General features: G+C 39.7%; 1 protein-coding gene across 7 annotated transcripts in view; it reads right to left on the bottom strand.

Annotated features, from left to right (window-relative positions):
• Positions 1-5,191: 5,191 nt before the first annotated feature.
• GSK3B (glycogen synthase kinase 3 beta) overlaps positions 5,192-27,909 on the bottom strand; it is a 165,164-nt gene continuing 142,446 nt past the window's right edge. For 5 of the 7 annotated variants that reach the window (XM_081317165.1, XM_081317166.1, XM_081317167.1 and 2 more), the window contains one exon: positions 5,192-9,412. In XM_081317165.1, coding sequence (XP_081173291.1) covers positions 9,345-9,412 — 68 coding nt within the window. In that variant the 3' untranslated portion in view covers positions 5,192-9,344. The remainder of the gene's footprint in view (positions 9,413-27,909) is intronic. The other 2 variants (XR_014025055.1, XM_081317168.1) reach the window with 2 other exon arrangements.

Genomic DNA, 27,909 nt, shown 5'->3' with positions numbered 1-27,909 from the left:
GACAAATAAAACAGAACTCCAAGGCTTGCAAATTCTTTAAAGAACATGTTAATTGATACAGAATATCGGTACTTCAAAAGTGAAACCAAGTCTGAAGAGATGCATAACAATTCCCCAATACAAAGTTAAGAAATCTCATCCCCAAAACTGTGCAAGCAATTACGTTTCCCCACTCAACTTTTTGGTGGGCTTTTCATGAAATGCCCAGCCTGCAGTCTCGGGAGCAGCCGATGACCTTGGTTCCCATGAGAGAAAGTCTGAGAAAGTCTATTTTGTCTAGCGCAACACCTCCATGCTATCTGGCAAGTAGGAAAAAGATGGCTGCAACCATGCTCATTCTAAAGTTGACACCAGGCACTTTAAACCAGAAAAGGAAACTGTTTTCTATTTTCTCGGACTAAAAATGGATGGGTTATTTCATTTTTTTTTATTGAAAAGTTTTACAGTACATTTTATCTTTAACAATCCCCCCTCCCCCCACCCCTACCTAACCCTCCCTATCCCTCCCCCCCATTTCCCCCTCCCCCCCCAGACTTCCCAGAGCTAAGTACAAGGTATAAAAACAAAGAACAATCATAAACATCCATATGCTAACAACAATAAACTATTAAATCTATCGCTCTCTTGCTCATATAAGATAACTACAAGCAATATTAATATACATATAAAAAGAAAAAGAAAAGAAAAAAGAAAGGAAGACTTATTCAAATGCTAAATGAAACTTTTTAGTCCCATATTTGTTCTGGATATAATCAATCCATTTTTTCCACTCCATAATATAACGTTCTTGCAAATGATCTTTCAAGTAAGCCGAAATCTTTGCCATTTCCGCCAGGTCAGAAACCTTTAGAGTCCATTCTTCTATAGTCGGCAGTTCCTCCTTCTTCCAATATTGACCTATTAAAAGTCTTGCTGCTGTAATTAAGTTCAACATCAACTTAGTGTCCACAACAGTAGCATCTGTAATTATGCCCAACAAAAACAATTGCGGACAAAACTTTATCCTTTGCTTAAAGATCTTCTGCAGATGGGTTATTTCATTTTAACATTGGTCCTCAGATAGCCCTTTCTTCATTCTTAAATGGATTTCATTTGTTCAGGAATACAGGACAGGTCAGATAGCATCCAGCTTTCTTCTCTTCTTGCTACTCTTTTTCAGTAACTGCTTTGTAGATTACATTCTGATTTTCTTTATTCAAGCCAGCCATGTGCTTCAGCAGCCAGAAGAGGTCCAACTGCATGTTTAGAAAACATGCTAAAAGGCAATCCTTTCAGTCTTTTCTTTAGATCCTTCAAATTCTGGAAAGTCCCTTTTCCTGAATCCTTGAACATCATCTGGAATCTCTCTAAGATTATGCCACATTTAGTCATTTATTCCCAACAAGAAGCAGCAGAATTTTAACTACATTTAGTTTCTTTATATCTCCTTTGAGTCTAAACATTCTTAGGGTTCCTGATTAGCCCAGCAATACATTCATAGCATCTCACTGTTGATACTATGTATGTTCCATCAAGGCCATAGAAGATTTGAGGCAATAATAACTATTGTAGTGCTTACTCTGAACGATTCCTTGTCAACCTGAGCTATCTTTTATGGAGATCTCTTCCTCTTCAAAATCTTAACTAATGCTAGATTCTAGGATCCTTTAGAAATATAGTGCTGGATTTAGGGCATTTGCCAAATACTGAAGTGACTCCAACTCTCATGGATTGCAGGCAATCTAAGAATTTAGGCCCAAGGACATTATGTTCTCTGTATTGCTAAATACCTATGTTGAAATATTTATGCTCTATTCCTGAGGGATTACTACTAGATGTTGAAATATTTATGCTCTATTCCTGAGGGATTACTACTAGGTAATCTAAACATCCTTCTCTAACTTGAGCTTCTTGTGAACTTGAATTCTCACAATTCTCTGGACAGAATGGCATTGCTGAGAGTTCTGGGTCTGGGTCCACACATCTGAAAAGGTATCTGGGACTCGGGACTTCCCGTTTAAAGTCATTTCACAGGAGCCATTGCTGAAGCCATGCCAATGTACTTTGTCCTTTGCTCACTGAATTCATGGACAATCTCTGGACTGGAAAATCTGCCTTTGAAATTCAGACCTGGTTGTGACACATACCTTTTGCTCAAACTGTATGAATATGATCCTGACATGATTTCTGACTTGAAATTGATTGATAGGATATACTAGCTATGAACAGGCTACTTGACAGTTTTGCTACTCTTGTACCAGGACATTATTCCTCTTGTGGACAACCGTTATGTAGTATGCGGCTTGTCCTGTTTTCTACTTTAAAATTGGCAATGAAACACATTCAACAAGCTGTTTCAATAGGACGTAACAAAATTAAGGTCTTACAAAAGAGAGCCATTTCCAGATGACAGTTTAGAAAATAAAAACTAATTCAAATCACATGACTGGGATTGTGCAAAATTTTGAAATATTCAGAAGTTAGGATGTCTGCAGCATCAGAGGGCTAGCATAGCATATTTTCCATATTCTAAATCTGACAACAGCCCCCATATTTTTATAGCTGTACCTACCCAGCCTTCCAGGATTAACACTTAAGGCTGGTTAACAGTGACAAGAAGATGGCAGAGATCCTAGAGCATAGGTAGCGAGTGTATTTATAGGCATAATTTCAGGTGGAGGAGCTTATGTAAGATGGTGTCATATTTGTTTAGTAGAATAGCTATATTGCCCATTTGTTCCACATCTGAGTGGCTACAGTGCAATAATCCAAGGAAGAATTGATAAAACCAGTGAAGAGTGGGATGCTCTGGTTCAGGATGAATCAATTTTACACACACGTGCACAGACACACAATTCTACTGTATAACTATTGATATTGTATTAACTATATCTTTTTAAAAGAACCTAGAAATCAATTGGACTGCAGCAGAGGATAAATGTAACTAATAAGACTTTTTTCTTCGTCATATTCTTTAGCATAGCCTTTTTTTTCCTGTGTTTGTCCTTGGGGTCCCAAGAATTGTTCTGTAAGTTCTGATTTGGTCTGTTTCGCAGCATCAGCATCCATACATCATACGTTTACTATGATTTTGAGAGAAAAAGGAAGATTTTAATAGCTTGAAACAAATAGCATGCAGCAATTTTAACAGAACGTTTTTTATTCTATGAATAAGCAAGCTGCTTAAAAGTTTAGAAAAAAGTTGATATTCTTAGCATCCACATAATTTTATTCAATTCACTAAAATACATTTTAAATTAAAGGAGTTGCTCCAGGAGTGAATGACATTCCTATGATCTCCATTAGTTACTGGCATGTGCTGCAATCTCTAAAGATAGTCTGCATTAGTGGCATCTTCAGTTCAGGAGTTGAAAGTCTCATTTTGGCATGGATTCCTTTCAGAGCCTGGTAAAACCTATGGACTTCTTAGAAACATGTTTTTAAATTCATATAAAGTAAAAGGGCAAAATAAAATGCATAAATCAAACATTATAAAAGAAACCAATCAACACTGACTTAAAAGGCATGTGTGTGTATGTGTATGTACATATTGGTAATTTCAGAAGATATTTTAATGAAAAGAATCAAATAATGCATACATACACTTTTAGAATAAGATTCCTAATCATAAGGATATGGAATCAGAACTGGGCCATCAATCTACAAAGCAAGTTTGTAGTTCAATGGATTCATCTTGGCCAAGTGGATCAGCAGACTTGACATTTGTATTTTACCATGTAGTAGTACCATATAGTAGTATCATGATGTAGTAGAAAGTATTATAACAAACCAGGTACTTCTGGTCTGGGCAGTGTGGAGAGTCAGGTTTGCTAAGAGAGAAATGCAAGGAGCTATTAAGAAAGAAAAGGAAATTGCCACAGAACTGGAATCAGTTAATGTTAACAGCAGAAAGGAAGCATAAGGTAGTGAATAACAGCAAAGAATTCATAGGAAAAAATGGGAAGTATGCAACAGTGGTCAGACGTGTGGAAAGGACTTAGTTTAATAGGATTTAAGGTTTATTCCTGACTAGATTTCAGATTCCATTCATAAATTAGGCCCTGATCACCCCTTAAGTTCATTAACTGATTGCACAATTAACATGTTGCAAGCAACCTTGGCGAGATAATCTAATTTCAAAAAGAACAAATAAAATTGCATGATAGTCACCAGTTTAGCCATGCTCTTTACCAACATTGATGAAATTGTACTTATTCTTGATGATAGTTACTATAGATTAAAACACTTCTCTGCTCTAGAAAATAAGCATTGGGAAGAATGTGTATGCACACGTATACACACACACACTTGCAGTCAAGATGTGAAACTAAGAAAATATAGTGGAAAAGGGTCTCACATGAAAACCAGGACACAGAAAGGGAGGGGGAAGACAACGTATCTAAGTAAGTTAGGAGAAATTAGAACAAGATAAATCATTTTAGGAAAAGCAAAATTTAAAAAAATGCAACAAATATGCTATAGAAAAGCAGAGTGGGAGAGGAGGAGAGAAAACAATGAAGGATGTTTTTACTTCTGGCTCCAATCCATTTAGCTCACTGAAGCAGATGGCAGGAATCTGAAAATGAGGTTTTTATGCTTGTTTCAGTCAACTTCCTATACGTTCCAATCCCATTTTGTCCTACTCCAGCTAGCAAGTGCTTATATAGTCAATAACAAATGAAGAATCTTTGGCAATATATTGGTTTTTTTTATTGAAGCAGTAGTTACATGATAGTGCATCTAGCTTCCTAGAATATTGACAGAACAGATTTGAGTGGTCATCTGACCTAAATTTTTGCTTGCGCAAATAAACATCACATTTGATAATATATTATTAAGGACAAAAGATCGGTGCTGTTCCAGGAAAGGGTGCCTGATACGATAGGGTGCCCTCTTAGAACCAGCACCTGATCTAAAGAATGCTTTAGAAAAGCCCTTAAGCCCACCCGCTGGGTGAAGAGTTCAGTAGAGGCTATGATTTCCATGAAAGGCTTCCCTTCTTTCCCCACCAAAACAAACACAACACAGGACCTGTTTTGGCTTCTAATAATATCATCACTTAAAGAAAAGATGCCAATTCCTTGTCCTTTTATTATTATATTCTAACCCACCTTCTGAGTGGAGAAGAGGGACAGGTCTAGAAAAGAGGCCATAGCAAAGAGTGCAGGGTAATGGATAGGAAATATTTTGAAATGAAGACCACACACTGTAATTTTTAAATTTCATGACCAGGCTAACCTACATTTTATTTAATGCAAATTACAGTACCAGTTAACTATTTCCAAACCAAGTCACACAGAACATAATGTATTTACAAAGGAGCTGAAGGGAGGAGATAAAATAATGAACATTAAGCATACATACCACAAAAAAGTTTATACTTAAAATGAAAAAGTAATCAGTCACAGAGGCATTCAAGTAGTAATAACGTTATACATGTTTTGCTTCTTTGAATCAAGACAGCTTTGCGTGTGTATGCAACAGTTTGTATACAACCCACAGTCCATTATATATATATTTAGAACTCTGCTTTTAAGATGAAAGTGATCACGCTAATTGTGTGTACAAGCCCAAGTGATCAGCAACATAGTAACAAATGCAAATTTTACAAGCAAGCACATTATTTATATATATAAATGGTTTTTTGTATTTTTTTCCAAAAAACCAAGAACAAACAACACTAGAAAGAGACATATCTCAAGCTAACCCTTTAGGTACCAGTCATTTTGCTTTTATTGCCTTGTTGCAAAATGAAGCAAGGAATTAGTTCCTGTAGAAATATTAGGAATTAAAAGGAGTTCTGATGAGCACATCTGAAAAATATCAGTCATGGGCTAGACAGCAAACTGTGCTTTTTATTACTGGCTTTGATCTCTAGAGGCTAAGATATTTAATGGAGAAAAATGCTGATAACATTTTTAATTAGGGATTGTTTCAAATTAACACTAATTACAGACATCAACTATTTCTTGGCTTATTCATAGAAGGAAGCTTGTTCAAGCACCAGTTAGATGACATTAAAATAATATGTTTAAAAAATCCATAACATTGTTTGAAAGGACATACTTCAAAATTAAGATTACTAGTGCCTTTTTTCTGATTTTCAGTCAATGACACGGAGAATATCATTAATGCCATTTTAGGATTATGCACAACTGCAACACAGACAAAGGATAGATTGAGAGACTATACGGTACTTCATTTAAAAACAAAACATAAAATTTAAATTCCAAGTGGACTATCAGAAACAAAATATTTTCACTGACTTTTATGTCACCAGAAAAATGGCATCCTCTGTCTTACTGGAATGAACAGAAGATGGTTACAAAAAACTTTAAAAAAAGCAACCTTTGGTTTGATAAAAAGTTCCGCATTTTGTCATTAAAGAAAACCTCATGTAGAATATTAACAAGTTGAATATATATGAGCAGAGTTTTAAAAGCAAGGCCCTTGTGCTGAGCACAAAAATTAATGTTCATAAAAAATTGGCAAGTAAATGAGAACAGAGGTGCTAATCTATGGTATTAGACAGTTAATATCACAACTTTCTTTCTGTCCAAAAAGGCTTACAAGATTTTTAGATCTAAAATATACAGGTGTATGTATGTGATCCCATTACTTCCCTCCCCAGTTACAGCTGCTTACTTATTTTACAATCTCCAATTCTGTCTCTGAATAAGCAACATGACCAAGCAAAAGCTCTAAGCAGCAGTGATCCAACAAGACCTACCGAACAACATATTGGGCAAGAATCTGTAAAAGATAAACCTGTCATTTTGGATACCAAGGTGTTATCTATATAATGATACCAGTTATAGTGGGCATATGTTTAAAATAAGTGTGCAAAAATACTGGGAAAATGGTGGCTATCCAGATATTGTTGAGCTGTAACTCGTTGGTATCAATTCAGCAGGATGAACACAGCCATGGATGTTTGGACACATTTTCTTTTAACGCTGCTACTGACCATGAAATGGCTGAAAAAAGGGAAGCATATCTGCACATATGAGGCATCTGTTACAAAAAGGAAGAAAAAAAATCATGGAAGCAAAGGCACTCCAAACTATATAGATACACTATACATTGCTAGAGTTATTGTTACAATAATACAGGCCAGTTATCTACTGTACATAGTTAGAACTATATGGCTTTAAAAAGCTTGTCTACATTTTGTCTGATTATTAAAACAAATTAACTGCCCTGAATGGTAACATTTATTCATTAATAACAGTTCCTGTGTCCACGTATTTACATATAAAGCAATACAACTTAAAAGTTTAAGAACTAATGTACAAACTTGAATTTGGTGAGGAGCTTTTGTCAGTTTATTTACAAAAAATGAAACTGAAACACCTGGATCTAGATTTATATAAAATTTTGCTTGCAGTTCTGCCATGATCCTTAGGAAAAAAATCAGGATCCTAGTTTTTATATATATATACACACAGAGAGAGAGACACACATATTAAAAAAAGTGTTAAAGCTTTTAATTTTTCTCTCCTATTATTTAAACCAATGAAAATAATACAAAACCTCCTAAGATCTCCTCTTCCTGAATTCAGACCACAAAACGGAGCTTTGACTATGATGGCCGCATGCTCAACATGGAAGATGCCAGTGGGCTCAAGCCATGCAGCAAAAGAGTCTTCCAGGCCTCTCACCCATTGTGGATTCTTTTCTAGTTCTCTAGCTTTAGTTTTTGAAAGACAGCTTCCTGACTTGTGGCTCTTAAAAACAGTTTACATTGTGATGCGTATGGTCTTTAAAGTCATCTGATTTTTTTTAGAGAAGCCACCACTCCTTTCTGGGCATGCCCCATTCTCCATTTGAGACTCTACTTCTCTTCCCCCAATGACTTCACACCTAAGAAATGAACATAAACTACTTGCTCTCCTTGGTCCAAATCTAATTTCAAAAGGTTCACCAATGAAAGATATTGCAAGGAAAAGCAAATCTGATATAAAGCTAAATAAGTACAGCTATCAATTCAAAGAGGAAGCTAGTCACAAGAATCCATTAGTGCTTTATGCATTAGTAATGGCATTCTTTCTCAAACTGTTCAAGGCATATTGCTTTCATGTCACAGAGACCTTTGGCCACAATTTAATTATCCAGAACAAAGATGTAGCAAACAGGCATTTCTGCTTCTAGATGTAAAAAATAATAGTGCTATATATATGCATGAATGCTTGTGTGCACATATAAAACACAAAATATATACATACACACATACTTGACACCTGGAGCAAGTGAACCTTTTTTCTACAGATTAATATTCTCCATTGTGACAAAAGCAACTTCTGAAAACCAGTAAACAAAGGTTAGAAAAAGAAGAGGCTGAAAAAGGTGAATTTAAATATAAATCAGGATTTAATTCTACCCGTTAAATAAATCTATCAACTTAAAAGCCCTGTATGCTATGAAAGTAGTATGTCCATTCACATTATATCCTTGCATCTTTCCCCCCAGTGTTCTTTCTCAAGAACAGAATCAATTTAGAATCAAAAGGAATGAAAAGACTGCAGGAGGATTTTTGTATTTTCTGGCATGCAGGAACATGTACACCTAACTCCCATCTACTGAGGTGTGGGTATAGATTAGTCAGGTTTTCTTCTATGTTTTCCAGACTTTTTTTAAAAATACCCAACTCCTAAAACATTGGGATAGGTACATTCAAGCCAATAGTATAATGTCTGCAGAATTCTTCAGAGGCAAATGAAAATTTAAGGTGATTTGTTCCTTATTATGTCAAGCTTTTTTCCCCACACTGTTAACTTCCCCGCTCTCCTTCCTAGTTCCCTTTAGCAACTCAGCATAGTGTAGCACCTCATCTTGTTCTTCCTCCTCACCCAATATGAAGACATTTAATTCCAGCAAATAATACTCAAGATGAGCAACTTCTGTTAAACTCCTAACCAAATTCAAGTTGTGCACTACACCAAAAATTGAAAATCACTTAAAAATACAAGGCTTCAGCAGAATGAGGGGTTTCTTCCTTTCCTTTTTTTCTGATGATAGCAGTGATTGTTGGAGGGCATCAGATACGATTCCTGATTCTAAAGTACACAACAGCAATTATCTGAAATTAGAAGATTGTCATGGGAAGAGAAATTGGTGTTCTAAGAATCCATTTCCCTTTTCCCACCCCACTTATTCCCCTGCCCCAAACAGCCTGCAGAGTAAGTATACAATGAAACTGGTTTTTACAAGGTTAAATAAGAACAACAATTTTTAAAAATCCAACACTATAATGAACAGTTTTTCCCCTTCTTTTTACATTTTCTTTCCAAACGTGACCAGTATTGCTGAGTAAGACTCAAAATTACTGGTGATTGTTCCTGTACAAGTTGCTGCTTGAGATCATTTCAGGTGGAGTTGGAAGCTGATGTTGAAGCTACATTATTGATCTGAACTCGATCACCTGCACTGGCATCTGCAAATATAAGGAAAAAAATATGAAAGAGCTGGTTACATGTCAATAATATAAACTTTTATGGACAAGCTTCTTTTCTGCCTTTTGACTCAGGAGGAATAAATGAACTCAGGAAAGACCCAACTTGTCATCTAGAAATGGTGTATTACAGAGGGAATGGCATCGTTGGCATCAGAAGTTATAGTTCAGAATGTTTTTCATCTGCTATTGGACATGCTCCACACATTTTCTTTATTAAAGAGTAATAACAATGTTTAACATTGGGCTGGAGGCCAGTATGACAAAACTAGCAAAGCAACTACCATGACTATCTCTGTAAAGTTTTTATATAATTTAATTTAATTCTACGAATGAACTTAATATTGTCAAATGTAGAGGGAGAAATATTAGATATTAGAAACTTGCCATGCTTCCTACCTTTTTCCCAACTCCTTTTTTGGAATTGGTATTACAGACAACTACTAAATAAGGAAAATTATTCAGCAAGAGGGAAGAGGCATGGTCCTGTTTCTCGGTGACAAGACAATTTTTCAAAAGGCTCACAATGATTTTTTTAAACAAAGAGTTGAAAAAGGAAAATCTATTTGAGACACCATTAGAAGATAAACCAAAAATAATAATCAAATAGATGCCGTATATTAACCAAATAAAGTACCAGAGAAATGGTCACCAACAGTAACTTCCCCCTATGTTCATTAATTGTCTAAAGTAGATAATGAATAAGGGAGTAAAGAGGGTTTTAACAATCTGGCTAGCTGCTGGTCTGCTTGCCATCTGTGGAAAAACTGAAAAGGTAATCAACAAACTCAAGACACAAGTAAATTATACTGATTTGCATTGGGCTTTTAGTTTACTATGATAGTGAAACCACTTGAGACACCTTGATGGATTACCTCTGCTAGAGCTAGATACAGAGGAGAAAGTGTTTATCCATTTTCTCCTCAATGAGTTTCAATACCAGTTGAATCAACAGCTTCACTATCCCATTGTTTCTGGGCTCAATTCAGAGTTGCTTTTGGACTTCACAATCCTAAATGGCACTTAATATAATTGGATTTATATTTTTTTCTTGGAATTTGGGGACCCAAAAAGTTCCTATTCTTACTGGGATCTGCTATTTTATTTTTCTTGGAAAAAAGAACTTGAATTGGATAAGAACCTAGCCGGAGATCTGAAAAAGACTCTAAATGCTAACAGGGACATCTTGTGGTGAAGCTTGGTACAGCAATTTATTATTTCTGACAAAGAGACTTACTCACAGCCCAGACCTGACCTTGGTTTTATTTATGAGAGATTTAATGTTGAGAGAGCAGATGGGCAGTGAAATTGGTCTCTAGGTGAACATTTACTGACTCTTGTTTAATAAATAGCCTTCACTAGAAAGACCATTTATAACTATGTCAGAAATGGAGGAGGGTCAACAAAAAATCTTGGGTATGTTAAAATCCTTACTTGAAAGTATTCTTGCAAACACCGAGAAACTCAAAGCTAACCTGAAAGACAAAGGTGCCAGCCTAGATCTACAAAACAAAGCCTTGATTGCAATTAAAGAACTAACAATTAAAAAAAACAGGAGTGGAAGAAGTGAATACCAAGACAGAGGGCTTTAAAGATCAACAAGTACAGTTTACTGAAAATCCAGACAACAAAATAACAACTTCAAAACTGGAAATGATTTTCTACACAAACCAGAAGAAATCTGAGAAACAAGAAGACCAGACTGAATTGAAGTCAACTATATCAGAACAAATACGGGGATCTGGGTTACCAGGGCAACAACCTAATGATTATAAATGGACCAGATCTTTCAGAAAATTGGCAATTAGATGGTCTCCTTCAATCCAAGTAACATATACAAGAATGAAGGGAGATCTATTCGATGATTTAAAAGCATTGGTATGGAAGCCTGGTTGGCAAAAGAAGAAACCTAGAATTAGGTTGAAAAACTGGGGCCTTTTGATTTACTAGAGAGGACCCTAAACTGTTAATTAGTGGGCTAAAGGGAGAATTTGAGACAAGGAGAAATTTGATTATTAGATTTAGAATAGTTGGAAAATAGTAAAAAATAAGGGATTAATCTGTCTAATACTGAGGACTTAGATTTACAAGGGAAATGTAAACTATTAGGAAATAGGTTTGAATTATTGATTAGCCCAGATAATATAGATGATGGATTTGAACTAACAAAGCATACTCTATTACTAAGGTGGTGATGTATTAGGGGAGAAATAGAAAATGTTTACGAAATAGAATAAGAATATATTTAAGTAACTAATATGTGTATTTTAGACATTATAATTTGCATGAAGTGAGATAAAGGAAATTTGGGTTACCTGAAAGTCAAATACTATGGATATTTATTTATTTATTTATTTATTTTAATTCCATTTATATCCCGCCCTTCTCTGAAGACTCAGGGCGGCTTACAAGCTTAGCAGTAGCCTTCATTCTATGTATATGCCTGCTTATTAGGGCTTTCACACACACTCCAAGCGGCATTATTACAAAGTCAGCTTAATTGCCCCCAACAATCTGGGTCCTCATTTTACCTACCTCGGAAGGATGGAAGGCTGAGTCAACCTTGAGCCTGGTGGGATGCGAACCTGCACTAATTGCAGGCAGCTGGTGTTACTTAAGGAGGCATTAGCCCACTGCTCCACCAAGGCTCTTAAATTGGAATACTGTAATTAATAATTAGGTAAAACTTAATAACAGGATATGGATTGTTCATTGAGATTTATTAAGATATGTATAAGCAAAAAATGTATTCATAAATGCGATAATGAAGTTTTTACTGAGTTTGATACAATTAGAAATTTACTAGCTTAAATATGAAATAGCAAATGTTAAGGGAAACAGAGAAGAAATATTTGATGATGTAACCCGAGATGTGTAAATTTTTTGGATTGCTAAAGGGAGACTAATATAGCTATTTCAAACTTATTTGTTCTCATCAGTCAGCCACACCCTTCTGAGATTCAAACCTGCGCTGATTGCACATTAGGCAGTTGTTAGGCCGGCAAGGTGTTCAAAATACTCTCTCTCTCTCTCTCTCTCTCTCTCTCTCTCTCTCTCTCTCTCTCTCTCTCTCTCTGTGTGTGTGTGTGTGTGTGTGTGTGTGTGTGTGTGTGTAGTGTTTGTTAAGTATTTAGAATACCTTGCTAGGCCCCAAACACGGGGCAAATCTTATTTCCTGTTTCAGCCTAACCCAAGGCCATCAACAGGCTGTAGTCACACAGTGACAGCTCATATTTGTGTAAATTTTTTGGACTGCTAACAAAGAATGAAAGGGAGGCTAATATAGCTATTTCAAACTTATTTGTTCTCATCAGTCAGCCACATCCTTCTGAGATTCGAACCTGGGCTGATTGCACATTAGGCAATTCTTAGCTAACAAAGTGAGAAAGAGCCTGTGGCCTAAGGGTTAGAACAATTGCGGTGGCTCAGTGGGTTGGGACGCTGAGCTTGTCGATCAGAAGGTCGGCAGTTTGGCAGGTCAAATCCCGAGTGCCGCGTAACAGAGTGAGCGCCTGTTACTTGTCCCAGCTTCTGCCAACCTAGCAGTTCGAAAGCATGTAAAAATGCAAGTAGAAAAATAGGGACCACTACGGTGGGAAGGTAACAGTGTTCCGTGCGCCTTTGGTGTCTAGTCATGCCGGCCACATGACCACGGAGACAACCTCGGACAAGCGCTGGCTCTTCGGCTTTGAAACGGAGATGAGCACCGGCCCCTAGAGTTGGAAACGACTAGCACTTTTTTTCTCATAGAATGCTCAGAACGGTGTTCCGGAACCTTTTTTTTTTGCAAAAAAACAACAACAAACAAACAACCCAGCTCCCTTATTGGTTTTCCTAAGCCTATTGCAGGGCTAGCAATCTTGGCTCTTTTTTATGACTCGTGGACTTCAACTCCCAGAAATCCTGAGCCAGCCATGCTGAGGGGAAAGAGAAAGGTTTCCAAGCTGAGTCATACTGGCTCAGGAATTCTGGGAGTTGAAGTCCTTGAGTCATAAAAGAGCCTGCACTAGAGGAGTACATTAAAATTATTTACAGGAGTACTTCTTTAGGAACTAAACTTTTAGAATCTAAAACAGCTAATTCAGAAAAGCCAACAGGAAAGAACCTCACATTTTTCATCTGCTTCTGTCTTTTGGAAGGTAAAATCAGATAACAAAATCATCTATTTCTTATGTTAACATCTCTGCAATGAAATCAAAGGTAACAGGAAAGAAATGAGAAACATTTTTCTCAATGTAATATGTCTAATTTAGCTGATTCTAGAAAAAAATAGTATCTTTTGTACCCTCTTGAAAACTATTTTGAATCTAAACAATTCTTAAGAATGAACTATTCTTAATTTGGACTTTACTTTTACTGTTTGGACTGTTGTGTGTTTTGAAAAATAGATTATTTAGAATCTAGTTATGTTGCACTTCAGTCTTTAAATAATTAACCTAGTATATACATAACAATATATGATGTTTTCCCTGGTGAGCTTAACATCAATAACAACATTTATTTAAAAAGCTAAAATAATTTCTGGGGGTATTATCTGTATAGTAAAATTTTGGACAAGCAGTGATCATGTTACATATGTGCATAAGCGTAGTCAGTAGCATATGCCTTTTTAAAAATATCAAACATGCAAAGAAACAAAAATAAGTCCAAAATATCTGTATTACATCCAGAAATGCCAACTTTGCAACCAATATTTCTCATCCATAACTATGGCACTCTAAGGATACCTGCATACATGCAAATGTATCTCTGGGATCAGTAACGCAACAGGGATTGCTTTTTCCTTCCAGTAACATATACCTAAAACCAGTTTATTGCATTTGGCAATTGTACTAAAAAAAATCTCATTCAATTTGAAATCAAGTGAAAAATTGATTTAAATTATTTTATTAAAACAAATTAACGGCAATTCTTTTATAAAAAGTTGCCTCAAACAAAATGAGTTTGACATGCCTGCTCTAGATAGTTGAATGCTCCAAAATAAATTCTAGACCAGGCCTGTACATGCAGCCTACCAAGCACCCTTGGACAGAGCACAGACTTTTTTTTAAAGTAATAAAATCACCACCACTGCCCTGAAAGTCATGTTGCCTAGTGCCTCCATGGCTTACCATGACCACAAGCTCCAACACTGTAGATGCTCCTCTAGTCACCAAATCATTGATTAGCCCACCAGCATTCCTTTGCAGACCACAAAGATTTTTAATTTATCAGTGTGGGCCTTTCCTTTCTACAAAATAATAATAGTAATAATAATAATAATAATAATAATAATAATAATAATAATAATAATAATAATAATAATAATAAGAAGAAGAAGAAGAAGAAGAAGAAGAAGAGTTAAAAGGGACCTTGGAGGTCATCTAGTCCAACCCCCTGCTAAGGCAGGAAACCCTATACCATTTCAGACAAATGGCTGGCCAGTCTCTTCTTAAAAACTTCCAGTGTTGGAGCATTCACCACTTCTGGAGGCAGGTTGTTCCACTAGTTAGTTGTTCTAACTGTCAGGAAGTTTCTCCTTAGTTCTAGGTTGCTTCTCTCCTTGACTAGTTTCCATCCGTTGCTTCTTGTCCTGCTTTCAGGTGCTTTGGAGAACAGCTTGGCTCCCTCTTCTTTGTGGCAGCCCCTGAGATATTGGAACACTGCTATCATGTCACCCCTCACCCTTCTCTTCATTAAACTACACATACCCAATTCCAGCAACCGTTCCCTATATGTTTTAGCCTCCAGTCCCCCAATCATCTTTGTTGCTCTTCTTTGTACTCTTTCTAGAGTCTCGACATCTTTTTTACATCGTGGTGACCAAAACTGGATGCAATATTCCAGGTGTGGCCTTACCAAGGCATTGTAAAGTGGTATTAGTACTTCACGTGATCTTGATTCTATCCCTCTGTTAATGCAGCCTAGCACTGTGTTGGCTTTTTTGGCAGCTGCAGCACACTGCTGGCTCATATTTAAGTGATTGTCCACTAGGACTCCGAGATCTCTCTCACAGTTACTACTATTGAGCAAGGTACCACCTATACTATACCTGTGTATTTGATTTTTCCTGCCTAAATGTAGAACCTTACTTTTTTCACAATTGAATTTCATTTTGTTAGATAGTGCCCAGTGTTCGATCGAGTCTGTCCCGATCCTCCTGTATCTTAAGCCTATCTTCTGGAGTATTGGCTATTCCTGCCAGCTTGGTGTTGTCTGCAAATTTGATGAGTTCCCCGTCTATCCCCTCATCCAAATCGTTGATGAAAATGTTGAAGAGCTGCACAGACCTCTTCTGGATTTTCCTCTTGCCTTTCCGAGTTAACTCCTTGGTCTGTCATTGAGCAAGAATTGACTTTGTAGGGAAGCATATTATCATTTGATGTATATTTAACATATGTTCTACCTTTATTTACCAATTATATAATATTTGTATGCAATCCACATGGTGAGGTTTGGGGAAACTTACAATAGAAAAAATATATTTTTAAAATCATAACATTAAAACATCGGCTGGCCCGCACCGCCTCCGCTGCCCGCATTGCGCAGCCCCGCCATATAGCAGCCCCGCCAGCTCTGGCCCCACGGAGGGGAGCCCGCCGCCAACACCCTTCACACCTGTGACTGCAGCAGCACCGCCCCCCCACCCCCGCCAAGATGAGAGTTCCAGCACTTTTTTTAGAAAAAAAGCACTGTAATATATATATATATATATATATATATATATATATATATATATATATATATATATATATATATATATATATATATATATATATATATATATACATACATACATACACATACACACACACACACACAGAGAGAGAGAGAGAGAGAGAGAGAGAGAGAGAGAGAGAGAGAGAGAGAAAAGTGGTTTGCCGATGCCTTTTCCCAGATACGCTATTTGCCTTTTAGATTAATTCATTCAAGATAAATTGCCTTTTTACTGTTTATACTGTTAAAACAATATGACTATGCAGGCCCCTCTATTCTTTTTGCTCCCATTCCAAGTCTCACTGATGATTTTCCTTAGGCTATAAACAAGCCAGTGGGAGATCTGTTCTTTCACACTGGCAATTTCTGTTAATGTAGCCTGGCCATAAAGTACACTTAGCTCATCTGGTTGTGTTTCCTGTCTGGTCTACCTGGGAAAGCTGGCAGCTCCTCAGACTGGATGACGCTAAACATGTTACTGAGAACAGCTGAAAATTTTTCAGAATACTAATAAGAGTTTGTCAGCTCTGCCTGGTTTGGCTTGACGCCTCACAGGCATCCTGCCATCAAACAGAAGGGAGAAGAAGGATGTAAAGGAGAAGGATGAAAGGGTAACAAAGTTTTGTGTGTTCATGATAGGCTATCAGGAGGGGGGGAAATGACAGGTGACAAGGATCAGAGCAGCCAGATCCTGTTTGTACCAGCATCCCTTACACTGAGAAATATGCAGATTACCCCACAAATACTTCAAAATTCTCAAAACATCTTGGTGAGTTCCAGTTGGCTGGAAACGGACTGGTCATGGGGGGAGGGATGGGCTGGGGCCAAACCTACACTTTTTTTCAACTTAGTGAGCATGTAGATTTCAGAGCTGGCTTGACTTTACTGTAACCAACATCCTTAGTAAAAGGATCCTTTGCTTTAACCAAATGGAGTCAAAGGCTTTTCTTTCCTAAGGGGCAGATTGGGGCAGACCTGACATTAAGCCAGCTCTGCAGTTGTGGACAACCCGGAGAGGAAACTGCCTCTACCATGGGGACCATGCAAATGATGTCGGCTCAAGGAACCAACCAGGAATGGAATGGAACAGAATAGAATCTGGAAGAGACCTTGGAGGTCTTGTAGTCCAACCCCCTACTCAAGCAAGAGAACATATACCATCTCAAACAAGTGACTGTCCAGTCTCTTCTTAAAAATTTCCAGTGATGGAGCGCCCACAATTTCTGGGGGTAAGTTGTTCCATTGGTTGACTGTCCTCACTATCAGTAAGTTTCTCCTTAAGTTCCAGGTTGCTTCTCTCTTTGATCAGTTTCCAACCATTGTTTCTCGTCCTTCCATCTGGTGCTTTGGTGAAGAACCTGGCCCCCTCTGCCTTGTGGCTGCCCCTCAGATACTGGAACACTGCTATCATGTCTCCCCTATTTCTTCTTTTTTTTAGACTAGCCAAACCCAAGTCCTGTAGCCATTCTTCGTATGTTTTAGTCCCCAAGCCTTTGATCATCTTAGTTGCTCTTCTCTGAGAGCAACTAAGAGAGCAAGGCCTGGGGGAGAAGCATCTTCGAAATCCCCTCCTGGAGGGCTGGATCTATCCAGAGTGCTGGGAGAGGATGACCCATCTAGACCTCGATGGTCGGGAAAAAGAATGGAAAGAGAAATGCATGGGAGTAACATTCACCCATGGGGACCATGGCAGCTGCTGGCGAGAGACCCAAGTGGAGCTGCAGGAACTGGAGAAAGAAACGAGCGCAGACGAACTGGTGTGAGAGGACTAGATGCTGGAGCACGCCATAAGGTTCCTGGGGTGGGTTTTCGGTAGTCTCAAGGTTCGAGAAGTCCTAGCCCGAGCGGCACATCCTGCTGACCAGCCATCTCCAGCCATGGCAAGCAAGGGGGCAACTACCTCTGCCAGCTCAGCAGTGAGCCCCTTGGCAATCACAACTGTCCCAATGCCTGGCCCTGCAGCCTAGTCTGCACTGGCTGCAGGAGCACACCAGCAACACAGAGAGGGCGCAAGACACCAGCCCTGGAATAAAGTTCAACAGAGACCCTGAGCAATTGGGTTTCTTCCTGGCACAAGTTTGGACATACATGCAAGAGTATGGTCCAGAAACAGCCACCAAAGGGGCTAAGGTGCTGTGCATGACCATGGTGTTAGAGGGGGCCATAGTTGAATGGATGGTTATCCTCCACAACAATGATACCCTGGAGCTGAGAAACCGCTTCGTGGCTGCACTTCAGAAGGGCTTCAAAGACTCCTTAGCTGATCGCAAAGCCAAAGATTGCATAAAGGGCGCTGGGAGCTGGCCAAGGACACCCAGGAATTTCACGACCTGCTTGCCAACCGACTAGCCAGAAGACATCTTTTTTATTTATTTTATTTTATTTATTTTAATCCCATTTATATCCCGCCCTTCTCCGAAGACTCAGGGCGGCTTACAATCTAAGCACAAATTAAATGTGCTTAGCAATAGCCTTCATTCTATGTATATGCCTGCTTATTAGGGCTTTCGCCCCCCCCCAGCGGCATTATTACAAAGTCAGCTTATTGCCCCCAACAATCTGGGTCCTCATTTTACCTACCTCGGAAGGATGGAAGGCTGAGTCAACCTTGAGCCTGGTGGGATGCGAACCTGCAATAATTGCAGGCAGCTGGTGTTACTTAAGGAGGCATTAGCCCACTGCTCCACCAAGGCTCTTGATCAGATGCTTCTGAGATGGGCTAAGTGATGAGGTCTACAACACCTGTATTTCCAGAGGTGTATTCCCTCCCCAACCTCTGTGGCTGGTATATCCTAGCAAAGATAGTGGAAATCAACCTGGCTTGATCCAAATACCGGCTGAGCCTTGGATGGCGATGGGTGAAAAGAAAGGTCTCAAAATATGCACCTATGAGCAAAGCCCACACTGAAAAATACACTGGCTGCTTCAGGTGTGGGAAGGAATTGCTGACTGCCGAGCTGCACACCCAGCCCAGAAGGCAACTCAGGGTCCTACCCAAAAAACAGTGTATAACCAAAAAAACAGTGTAATCACAACAGCGAGCCCAAAACCGCTCTGAAGGGTGTAGAAGTCGTGGAGTTCACCTCATCTCCCAAAGATGACTGGAGACCCGGTGGGTAGTCTGGTGGAAAGCAAGTCAGACTTTGACAATGATCCCTTGATTAGTTGCCTGGTCAACCCAGTGACCATCCCCACAGAACTGGTGGTTCAATTCTTGGAGTGAAAAGGGAGCCTAGTAGTCCTCCTGGACTTGGGGTGGACCAGATGCCTGGTCAACCCTGCCCTGGTCAAGAAACTCGGCATGAGACTCAAACAGTGCCCATAGCTTTTTGCCAGCTGGGATGGCTCAGTGGCGGGGTGGGTGGGTTTCCTGGCGATACTTGTTACCAAACCAATAGAGATGAGGATGAGTGCACAAACAGAGACCCTGAGCTTCACTGTAGCCCCTGGAATGGAAAGGCTCCTTGTATTAGGACTGGCTTGGCTCCAGAAATGGAACCCCTATGTGAACTGGAGGAGAGGGCTGCTAAATATCTGGCTTGCTGGCTGTGAAGAGGGAGGGGGAAAGGGCTATCAAAAACCTATGCCAAACCTGCAGTAGGTGAAACCGAAAAGTGAGGTGGGAGTAGCTGCCAAGGTTCGCTCCCAGGGTGACCCTTGCATCCCCAAGGAGCCCTTTGACTTATTTTTATTTTATTTTTATTTTAATTCCATTTATATCCCGCCCTTCTCCGAAGACTCAGGGCGGCTTACAAGCTTAGCAGTAGCCTTCATTCTATGTATATGCCTGCTTATTAGGGCTTTCACACACACACCAAGCGGCATTATTACAAAGTCAGCTTAATTGCCCCCAACAATCTGGGTCCTCATTTTACCTACCTCGGAAGGATGGAAGGCTGAGTCAACCTTGAGCCTGGTGGGACGCGAACCTGCACTAATTGCAGGCAGCTGGTGTTACTTAAGGAGGCATTAGCCCACTGCTCCACCAAGGCTTACAGGGCATCTTCAGTGAGAAGGGGTCAGACGTGCTCCTACCCCACCGACTGTTCCATCAAAATCCTACTGGAGGCCAAACTACCCAAACCTAAACTGTATTCCATGACCCCTAGGGAACTGGAGGAATTGTGGACTTTTATAGAGAAAAACCTGAACTGTGGATTCATCCAACCCGCCAGACTGCTCCGACACTCTTTAGGGAAAAGAAGGATGGTCTCTTCGTCTATGAGTGTCTTATTGTGGGCTCAATGTGGTGTGTGTGGAAAAAGTTTACCCACTCCCCCTCAAGAAGGACATGCTAGCCCAGGGGTCCCCAACCTGTGAGCCATGGCCCACTACCGAGCCATGGCCTGTTGGCCACTGGGCCACATGAAAGGCTGGCCAGTGCACATGTACATGCACTTACCCTCCCACTCGCACTAGCACCGAGTGTTGCATAGGTGCTAGCGCTGCCGTTTGAGGCGCTCACAGCCCCGTTAGCACATGCCTGCGTAAAGGTGTCTGCCAATCCCTTTTCCACTTGGCTGCCAACCCAAAAGGTTGGGGAGGTTTGTGCTAAGGCCAAGGGAAAGGTCTTCACCGAGTTGGATTTGTGGGAGACATACTACCGAGTGAGGATCAAAGCAGGGAATGAGTGGGAAACAGCTTGCCAGTTAGGATGCTTCCAGTTCCAGGTCCTCCCTTTTGGACTGCAAGGGGCCCCTGCTGCAGCTAATAAAAGTGCTGCATGAACACCTGTATAAGGGAGCGTTAGTTTAACAATGGATGACATTTTAATTTATACTGAGACAATGGCAGAACACGAAAAACTACTCAGAGCCTGCTCACGAAGCTTCGAGCAGCCAAACTGCCAAACTGTCCAAATGCGAATTCCACCATCGTAAAATTGACTATCTGCACTACTGCATCTCCCACGAGGGGATAGAAATGGACCCCGAATCATAATATAATCTACGTTTATATTATGATGCTTGTTGTCTGGTACGGTTAAAAGATTGGATATGTCAGTACCCATTTCTTTGATGTGTGTGTGGGGGGCTTTTCCTATTCCTTTTCTTTTCCTCTCTCTGGGTTCTGCCAAACTCCTGGGGGGAGGGGGGAGGCTTTTGGGGGATTGTATGTGTAATGGCCTTTCGCTTTAATGCTACAATGTAACCTCTCCGCTCCCTCTATCTGCTTGCTCTTTGAACTATTCTCCCCTTGATGTCAACCTGGGGTGAGAAAGGAATGTGCCTTCAGCCATCTGGCTTATCTCTTGTTGCGTAAAGGAAAGTGCGAAGACCTAACATTTTCATAGCCTTGGGAAAGGAGTCTTATCAGCCTCGTTTCCACAGCGGACTTAATACCTGGGGACTGGGCCGTTTGAACTGACCGGATGAACTATTGGGGTGGGGTTTGCTTTTTGCTCCTTTAATCTATTGATTTGAGTGGGAAACCCTCAGATCCTGCCTTCTATGCCTGCTGTCAACTTCACCTAATAAAAGTTCCTTTTGGAATGGAATTGTTCCAAGTGTCCTGCTTTCCTGGGATGAGGTTTTGAAGCGGGTCCTTACAGGATAACTTTAACAAATCCAAGGCTATTAGACCTTGAAGATTTTGATTTAAGACATGGGTGACATGTCTATCTGTGGTATGACAAAGTAAAAGTTAACCCTGGTTTTAAGGTTGCATGTATATGATGGAATTGCATGTATGTGATGGAAGTATAAAAGTTTAGCTGATAAAGTGCCACTTTAGCGATCATCTCATGAACCACTACATAGAACAGAGATGATTTCAAAATGTAAATGGATGACATATTGAGAGTTATTGATATTTGAAAAAGAGGGATTTAAGATAAAGACAAGAGAACAACTAATAAGTAAAGGAGTTGGTTGTGACTGGTTTAATTATTAGAATTTTTGAAAGATTTACATTTGACTAAAAAGTTTTCTTTTCATAGGAACTAAATCTGAATTGGATGTAATTTATGTTCTGGAGATAACCACTTGATTTCTAAAGTATATGAAATATTACTTAATATGAACCTAAAAGATGAATATGTTAGAGTGTATGGTAAAATGGGTATAATATAATGCTAGAAAAATGGGGGAATATATGGGTGAAATGGACTAAAATTCACATTAATAACACATTAGCACTTAGACATATACCACTTCACAGTGCTTTGCAGCCCTTTCTAAGTGGTTTACAGAGCCAGCCTATTGTCCCCAGCAATCTGGGTCCTCATTTTACCTATCTTGGAAGGATGGAAGGCTGAGTCAACCTTGAGCCAGTGAGAATCAAACTGCCGAACTGCTGGCATCCAGGAGTCAGCAAAAGTAGCCTGCAGTACTGCATTCTAACCACTGCACTGCCATGGCTAATTAAATTATAGTATGAAAGAAAACTTTTACAAAATGATGTATCATTGGTGCTTGACCCCAGATAGACTAGTGAAAATGTATAAAGGGATTTCTAATAAGTGCTGGAAATGTAATCAAAATCCAGGTTGATTTTATCTTATGTGGTAGTCTTGAAAATATGTGAAAACATACTGGATAAACATAACAATGACAATGCAAAAATATTTAAGATACAAATATTAATAAATCCTGAAGCTTTTCTTTAGGTATGATGGATAAGTCAATTGAAAAACAACTTGGGGTACTATTGCTTCACATTGTGACAGCTGCGAGAATTGTACTTGCCAAACACTGGAAAGAAAAAGAGATGCTGACTGCTGAAGAATGGATTTTGAAATTGACAAAGGTGACAAAGTTTGCAGAGATGGCAAAATTAAACTAATCTTCAAATCCCTTTGTTAATCATATTAATGTTCAAGTTCAATTTGAAATCAACAGAACCTGCAAGCAAGATAATTTGCCTGTGGTTTGTGACTAGAATGGTCTCAGGCACAAGGAACCAGGATACCGTGAGCTGATCAAAGTTACTTCTTTATTTGTTGCACGCCTATTTATGAGAATATTGTGAGACTGACTGCATTCTCATGGGAACAGTCAGATAAAGCTTCAGGGATTCTAAGGAAGGTAAGATTTGCTGCTATTTCCTTCTATGCAAGGACTCTAAGCTTAGCCCCCTCTTCACACCTTCCCCCACTCTAGATGGAGATTCCACTATAAATGCTGAAGTTTTAAGGAGGAATCTATACTTAGGCCACGAAGCATGAAAACAGATTATCAGTTTCTGCCAATCCAATTGCTTCTTTATTGCTAATACATTCTTCAAACAATCTATTCTATATAAATGGACATCTCCAAATGGAGCATGAAAAAAATAAAATTAGGTTTAATTGGTACAAGAGTTGGAAGAGCTCAGTTACAACACCAAAATATGACTAAGAACACAACATGACTAGGAACAAATCACAAACTGTTCATATCAAGTTCCCAGTAAAGCAGAAGAACAAAGTTTACATGATTATAATCTTGAGCATATGACCTACCATTTTAAAAAGAACATCAGGAATCGCTTTGAAGTCCTGAGGGATGAATTTGAGAAAAAGACTGCCAAAAACCAAGAAACAAAAAAACCAAACTGGATACTATAACATAGACCATAGGTCTGCAACCCACGGCTCCGGAGCCACATGTGGCTCTTTCAGCCATCTCCTGCGGCTCCCAGTCCTCTGCCATGTGCAGTCCCCCCCCCAAAAAAAAAGTGGGACTAAAAAGTTCAACCAATCAATTCAAATATGCAGGGTAGGTGCATATCTCGCCTTGGCTCCACTCTTCAAACCCTGTTCTGCGCATGCGCGCATGTACGCATATGCGCACACATTTTTTGCGGCTCCCAGTTTTTCCTTTTGTGAGGGAACTGGTTCCGAGTGGCTCTTTCACTGTTTCAGGTTGCTGACCCCTGACATAGACTAACCGGGCTGGAATGAACCTTGGAGGTCCTAGTGCAACCCCAGCTCGAGGAGATCTTCTACCATTCCAGATAAGTAATTATCAAATCTCTTCTTGAAAACCTGTAGTGATGGAATGCCCACAAAGTCTGAAGACAGGCTGTTCCACTGATTAATTGATCTCACTATCAGGAAATTTCTCCTTAGTTCTAGATTGGATCTCTCTTTAATGATCTTCCATCCATTACTTCTTGTCCTGCCCTTAGGTGCTTTGGAGTACAGGTTGTGCCCCTCTTCTCTGTGGCAGCCCCTCAAGTACTGGAAAACAGCTCTCATGTCACTCCTAATCCTTCTCTTTTGATAGGCTAAACATACTTACTTCTCTTAACCATTTATCGTATGGTTTAGCCTCCAGACCCTTTATCATCTTTGTTGCTCTTTTCTGTACTCTTTCTAGGACCTCAGCATCTTTTTTGTATTATGGCAACCAGAACTGGATACAGTATTCCAAGTGTGACCTCACTGCACGCATAGAGTGATCTTTATATTATTCCTCTGTTGATACAGCTTAGGACAGCACTAGCTTTTGGGGCAATTGCAGTACACTTCTGGCTCATACTTAGGTGGTCCACTAGGACCTTGATACCTCTCACAGTTACTACTATTGAGCCACGTACCACCTATTCTATACCTATGCATTTGATTTTTCCTGTCTAAGTGTAGGACTGTACTTTTTTCACCACTGAACTAAAACTTTTTGAATAGGGCCAATGCTCAAGTTGTCAAGATCCTTCTGAATCTTAAATCTTCTAAAGTGTTAGCAATTCTCCCTGGCTAGATGGCTGCAAATTTGATGTGTTCCCCTTCTATCCACTCCTCTAGATTGTTTATGAAGATGTTCAAGAGTACTGGGCCTAAGATAGAGATCTGAGGTATCCCAATGTATGCTTCCCTCCATGTAGATGTAGTTCCATTGAAGACCTCACATTCAGTGCGACTGGTCAGCCAGTTGCAAATCCATCTGATGGTGATGCTATCTACATTTTTCTATCTTATCAAGTAGTAGGTTGTGGTCTACTTTGTCAAATGGCTTACTGAAGTTTAAGTAAACACAGCGTTTCCCCACTAATTTATTAAAAAGAAACAATGGATATTGCTAGAAATAGACAAAAAGCAAAAAATAAGGATGGTTTCAGGAAGAAACTTAACAAAGGGTTTCAAGAGAGGTTTGAAATGACAAGAACTATTACTATGACATTTCTAAAGACATTGTAGATGGAGACAGACTTGGAAAAATAATGAGTTTTTCAAAATATCTCTGAACTCAGAAGGAAGTTGCAACCTCAAATTAAATACCCTCAAGAGGGAAAGAGTATACTGAAATTCTGTACACACACCCACAGAGAGGGGGGGAGAGAGATGGGAACTGGGAGAGTGAGGTTGACACTGTGCAAATGTCCTTCACTTAAATCAAAATTATGCACTAGTCTCCTCCTCCTCCTCCTCCTCCTCCTCATCATCATCATCGCTCTTGAAAGGAGTTAAAATAAAAAAGTCCTGCAGCTATGAGTGAGTGACAAAGTACTAAGCATAAATACACTGGGAGTTGTAGTCAGGGACCTGCACACAAGCAACTCAGGTCTAATAGCCACTTTTCACTGACCAAAGCAGCACTGAAACCAGTACCTGCCTAGGTGAGTTAGCAGTCTTCTTTAGGAATGCACTGCTCACCTCCACAGTATGAGGAAGGGACTGGAATAGCTGCCCCAAACTTTGCCTGCTTTACTGCATCCTGGTCAGTTCACCACAACTAGTGGGGATCCCATCTTGGAGGTTGAACAAACATCAAAAAAACACAAGGTGATACCTCTCACCATTGTCACTTGAACATGTTTGTGCTTTTGGACAACCCTATAATAGGCAGACTAGGAGAACAGCTTTAAGTTGCCAGAGTTTGCAAGATACAGTGAGGGAAAACATTATTTGATCCCCTGCTGATTTTGTACGTTTGCCCACAGACAAAGAAATGATCAGTCTATAATTTTAATGGTAGGTTTATTTTAACAGTGAGAGACAGAATAACAAAAAAAATTCCAGAAAAATGAATTTCCAAAAAGTTGTAAGTTGATTTGCATTTTAATGAGTGAAATAAGTATTTGACCCCTTCGCAAAGCATGACTTAGTTGTTGTTGTTGTTAGCTGCGAAGTCGTGTCCGACCCATCGCGACCCTATGGACAACATTCCTCCAGGCCTTCCTGTCCTCTACCATCTTCTGGAGTCCATTTAAGCTCACGCCTACTGCTTCAGTGACTCCATCCAGCCACCTCATTCTCTGTCGTCCCCTTCTTCTATTGCCCTCGATCTTTCCCAGCATTAGGCTCTTCTCCAGTGAGTCCTTCCTTCTCATTAGGTGGCCAAAGTACTTGAGTTTTAGCTTCAGGATCTGGCCTTCTAAAGAGCAGTCAGGATTGATCTCCTCTAGGACTGACCGGTTTGATCGCCTTGCGGTCCATGGGACTCGCAGGAGTCTTCTCCAGCACCACAGTTCAAAGGCCTCAATTCTTTGGCGCTCAGCCTTTCTTATGGTCCAACTTTCACTGCCATACGTTGCAACTGGGAAGACCATAGCCTTGACTATACGCACTTTTGTTGACAGGGTGATGTCTCTGCTTTTTAGTGTGCTGTCTAGATTTGCCATGGCTTTCCTCCCCAGGAGCAAGCGTCTTTTAATTTCTTGGCTACAGTCCCCATCTGCAGTGATCTTGGAGCCCAGGAAAATAAAATCTGTCACTACCTCCATTTCTTCCCCATCTATTTGCCAGGAATTGAGAGGGCCAGATGCCATGATCTTGGTTTTCTTAATGTTAAGTTTCAACCCAAGTTTTGCACTCTCCTTCTTCACCTGCAACAAGAGGCTCTTTAGTTCTTCTTCACTTTCTGCCATTAGAGTGGTATCATCTGCGTATCTTAGGTTGTTGATATTTCTTCCGGCAATCTTAATTCCAACTTTTGATTCATCTAGCCCTGCCTTTCTCATGATGTGCTCTGCATATAAGTTAAATAGGCAGGGCGACAGTATACAGCCTTGCCGGACTCCTTTCCCAATTTTGAACCAATCAGTGGTTCCGTGTCCAGTTCTCACTGTTGCTTCTTGACCCGCATATAGGTTTCTCAAGAGACAAATAAGATGGTCTGGTACTCCCATCTCTTTAAGAACTTGCCACAGTTTGTTATGATCCACACAATCAAAGGCTTTAGCATAGTCAATGAAGCAGAAGTAGATGTTTTTCTGGAACTCCCTAGCTTTCTCCATGATCCAGCGTATGTTGGCAATTTGATCTCTAGTTCCTCTGCCTCTTCGAAATCCTGCCTGCACTTCTGGTAGTTCTCGATCCACATACTGCTGAAGTCTAGCTTGTAGGATTTTAAGCATGACTTTACTAGCATGAGAAATGAGTGCAATGGTGCGATAGTTTGAACATTCTTTGGCACTGCCTTTCTTTGGAATTGGAATGTAAACTGATCTTTTCCAATCCTGTGGCCATTGTTGAGTTTTCCAAATTTGCTGGCAAATTGAGTGTAGCACTTTTACTGCATTGTCTTTTAAGATTTTGAATAGCTCAGCTGGAATACTGTCACTTCCACTAGCTTTGTTGTTGCTCAGCTTTTCTAAGGCCCACTTCACTTCACATTCTAGGATGTCTGGCTCGAGGTCAGTGACCACTTCATTGTGATTATCAGGGACGTTAAGCTCATTCTTGTATAGTTCTTCTGTGTAATTTTGCCACCTCTTCTTAATCTCTTCTGCCTCTGTTAGGTCCCTGCCATTTTGGTCCTTTATCATGCCCATTTTTGCATTAAACGTTCCCTTCATTTCTCCAATTTTCTTGAAAAGATCTCTGGTCCTCCCTATTCTATTATTTTCTTCTATTTCTTTGC

Source organism: Vipera berus (genome assembly GCF_964194415.1).
Source record: "Vipera berus genome assembly, chromosome: 2".
Lineage (NCBI taxonomy): Eukaryota > Metazoa > Chordata > Lepidosauria > Squamata > Viperidae > Vipera > Vipera berus.
Note: the sequence above shows the minus strand (reverse complement) of the source record. Positions and strands in the feature narration are given on the sequence as shown.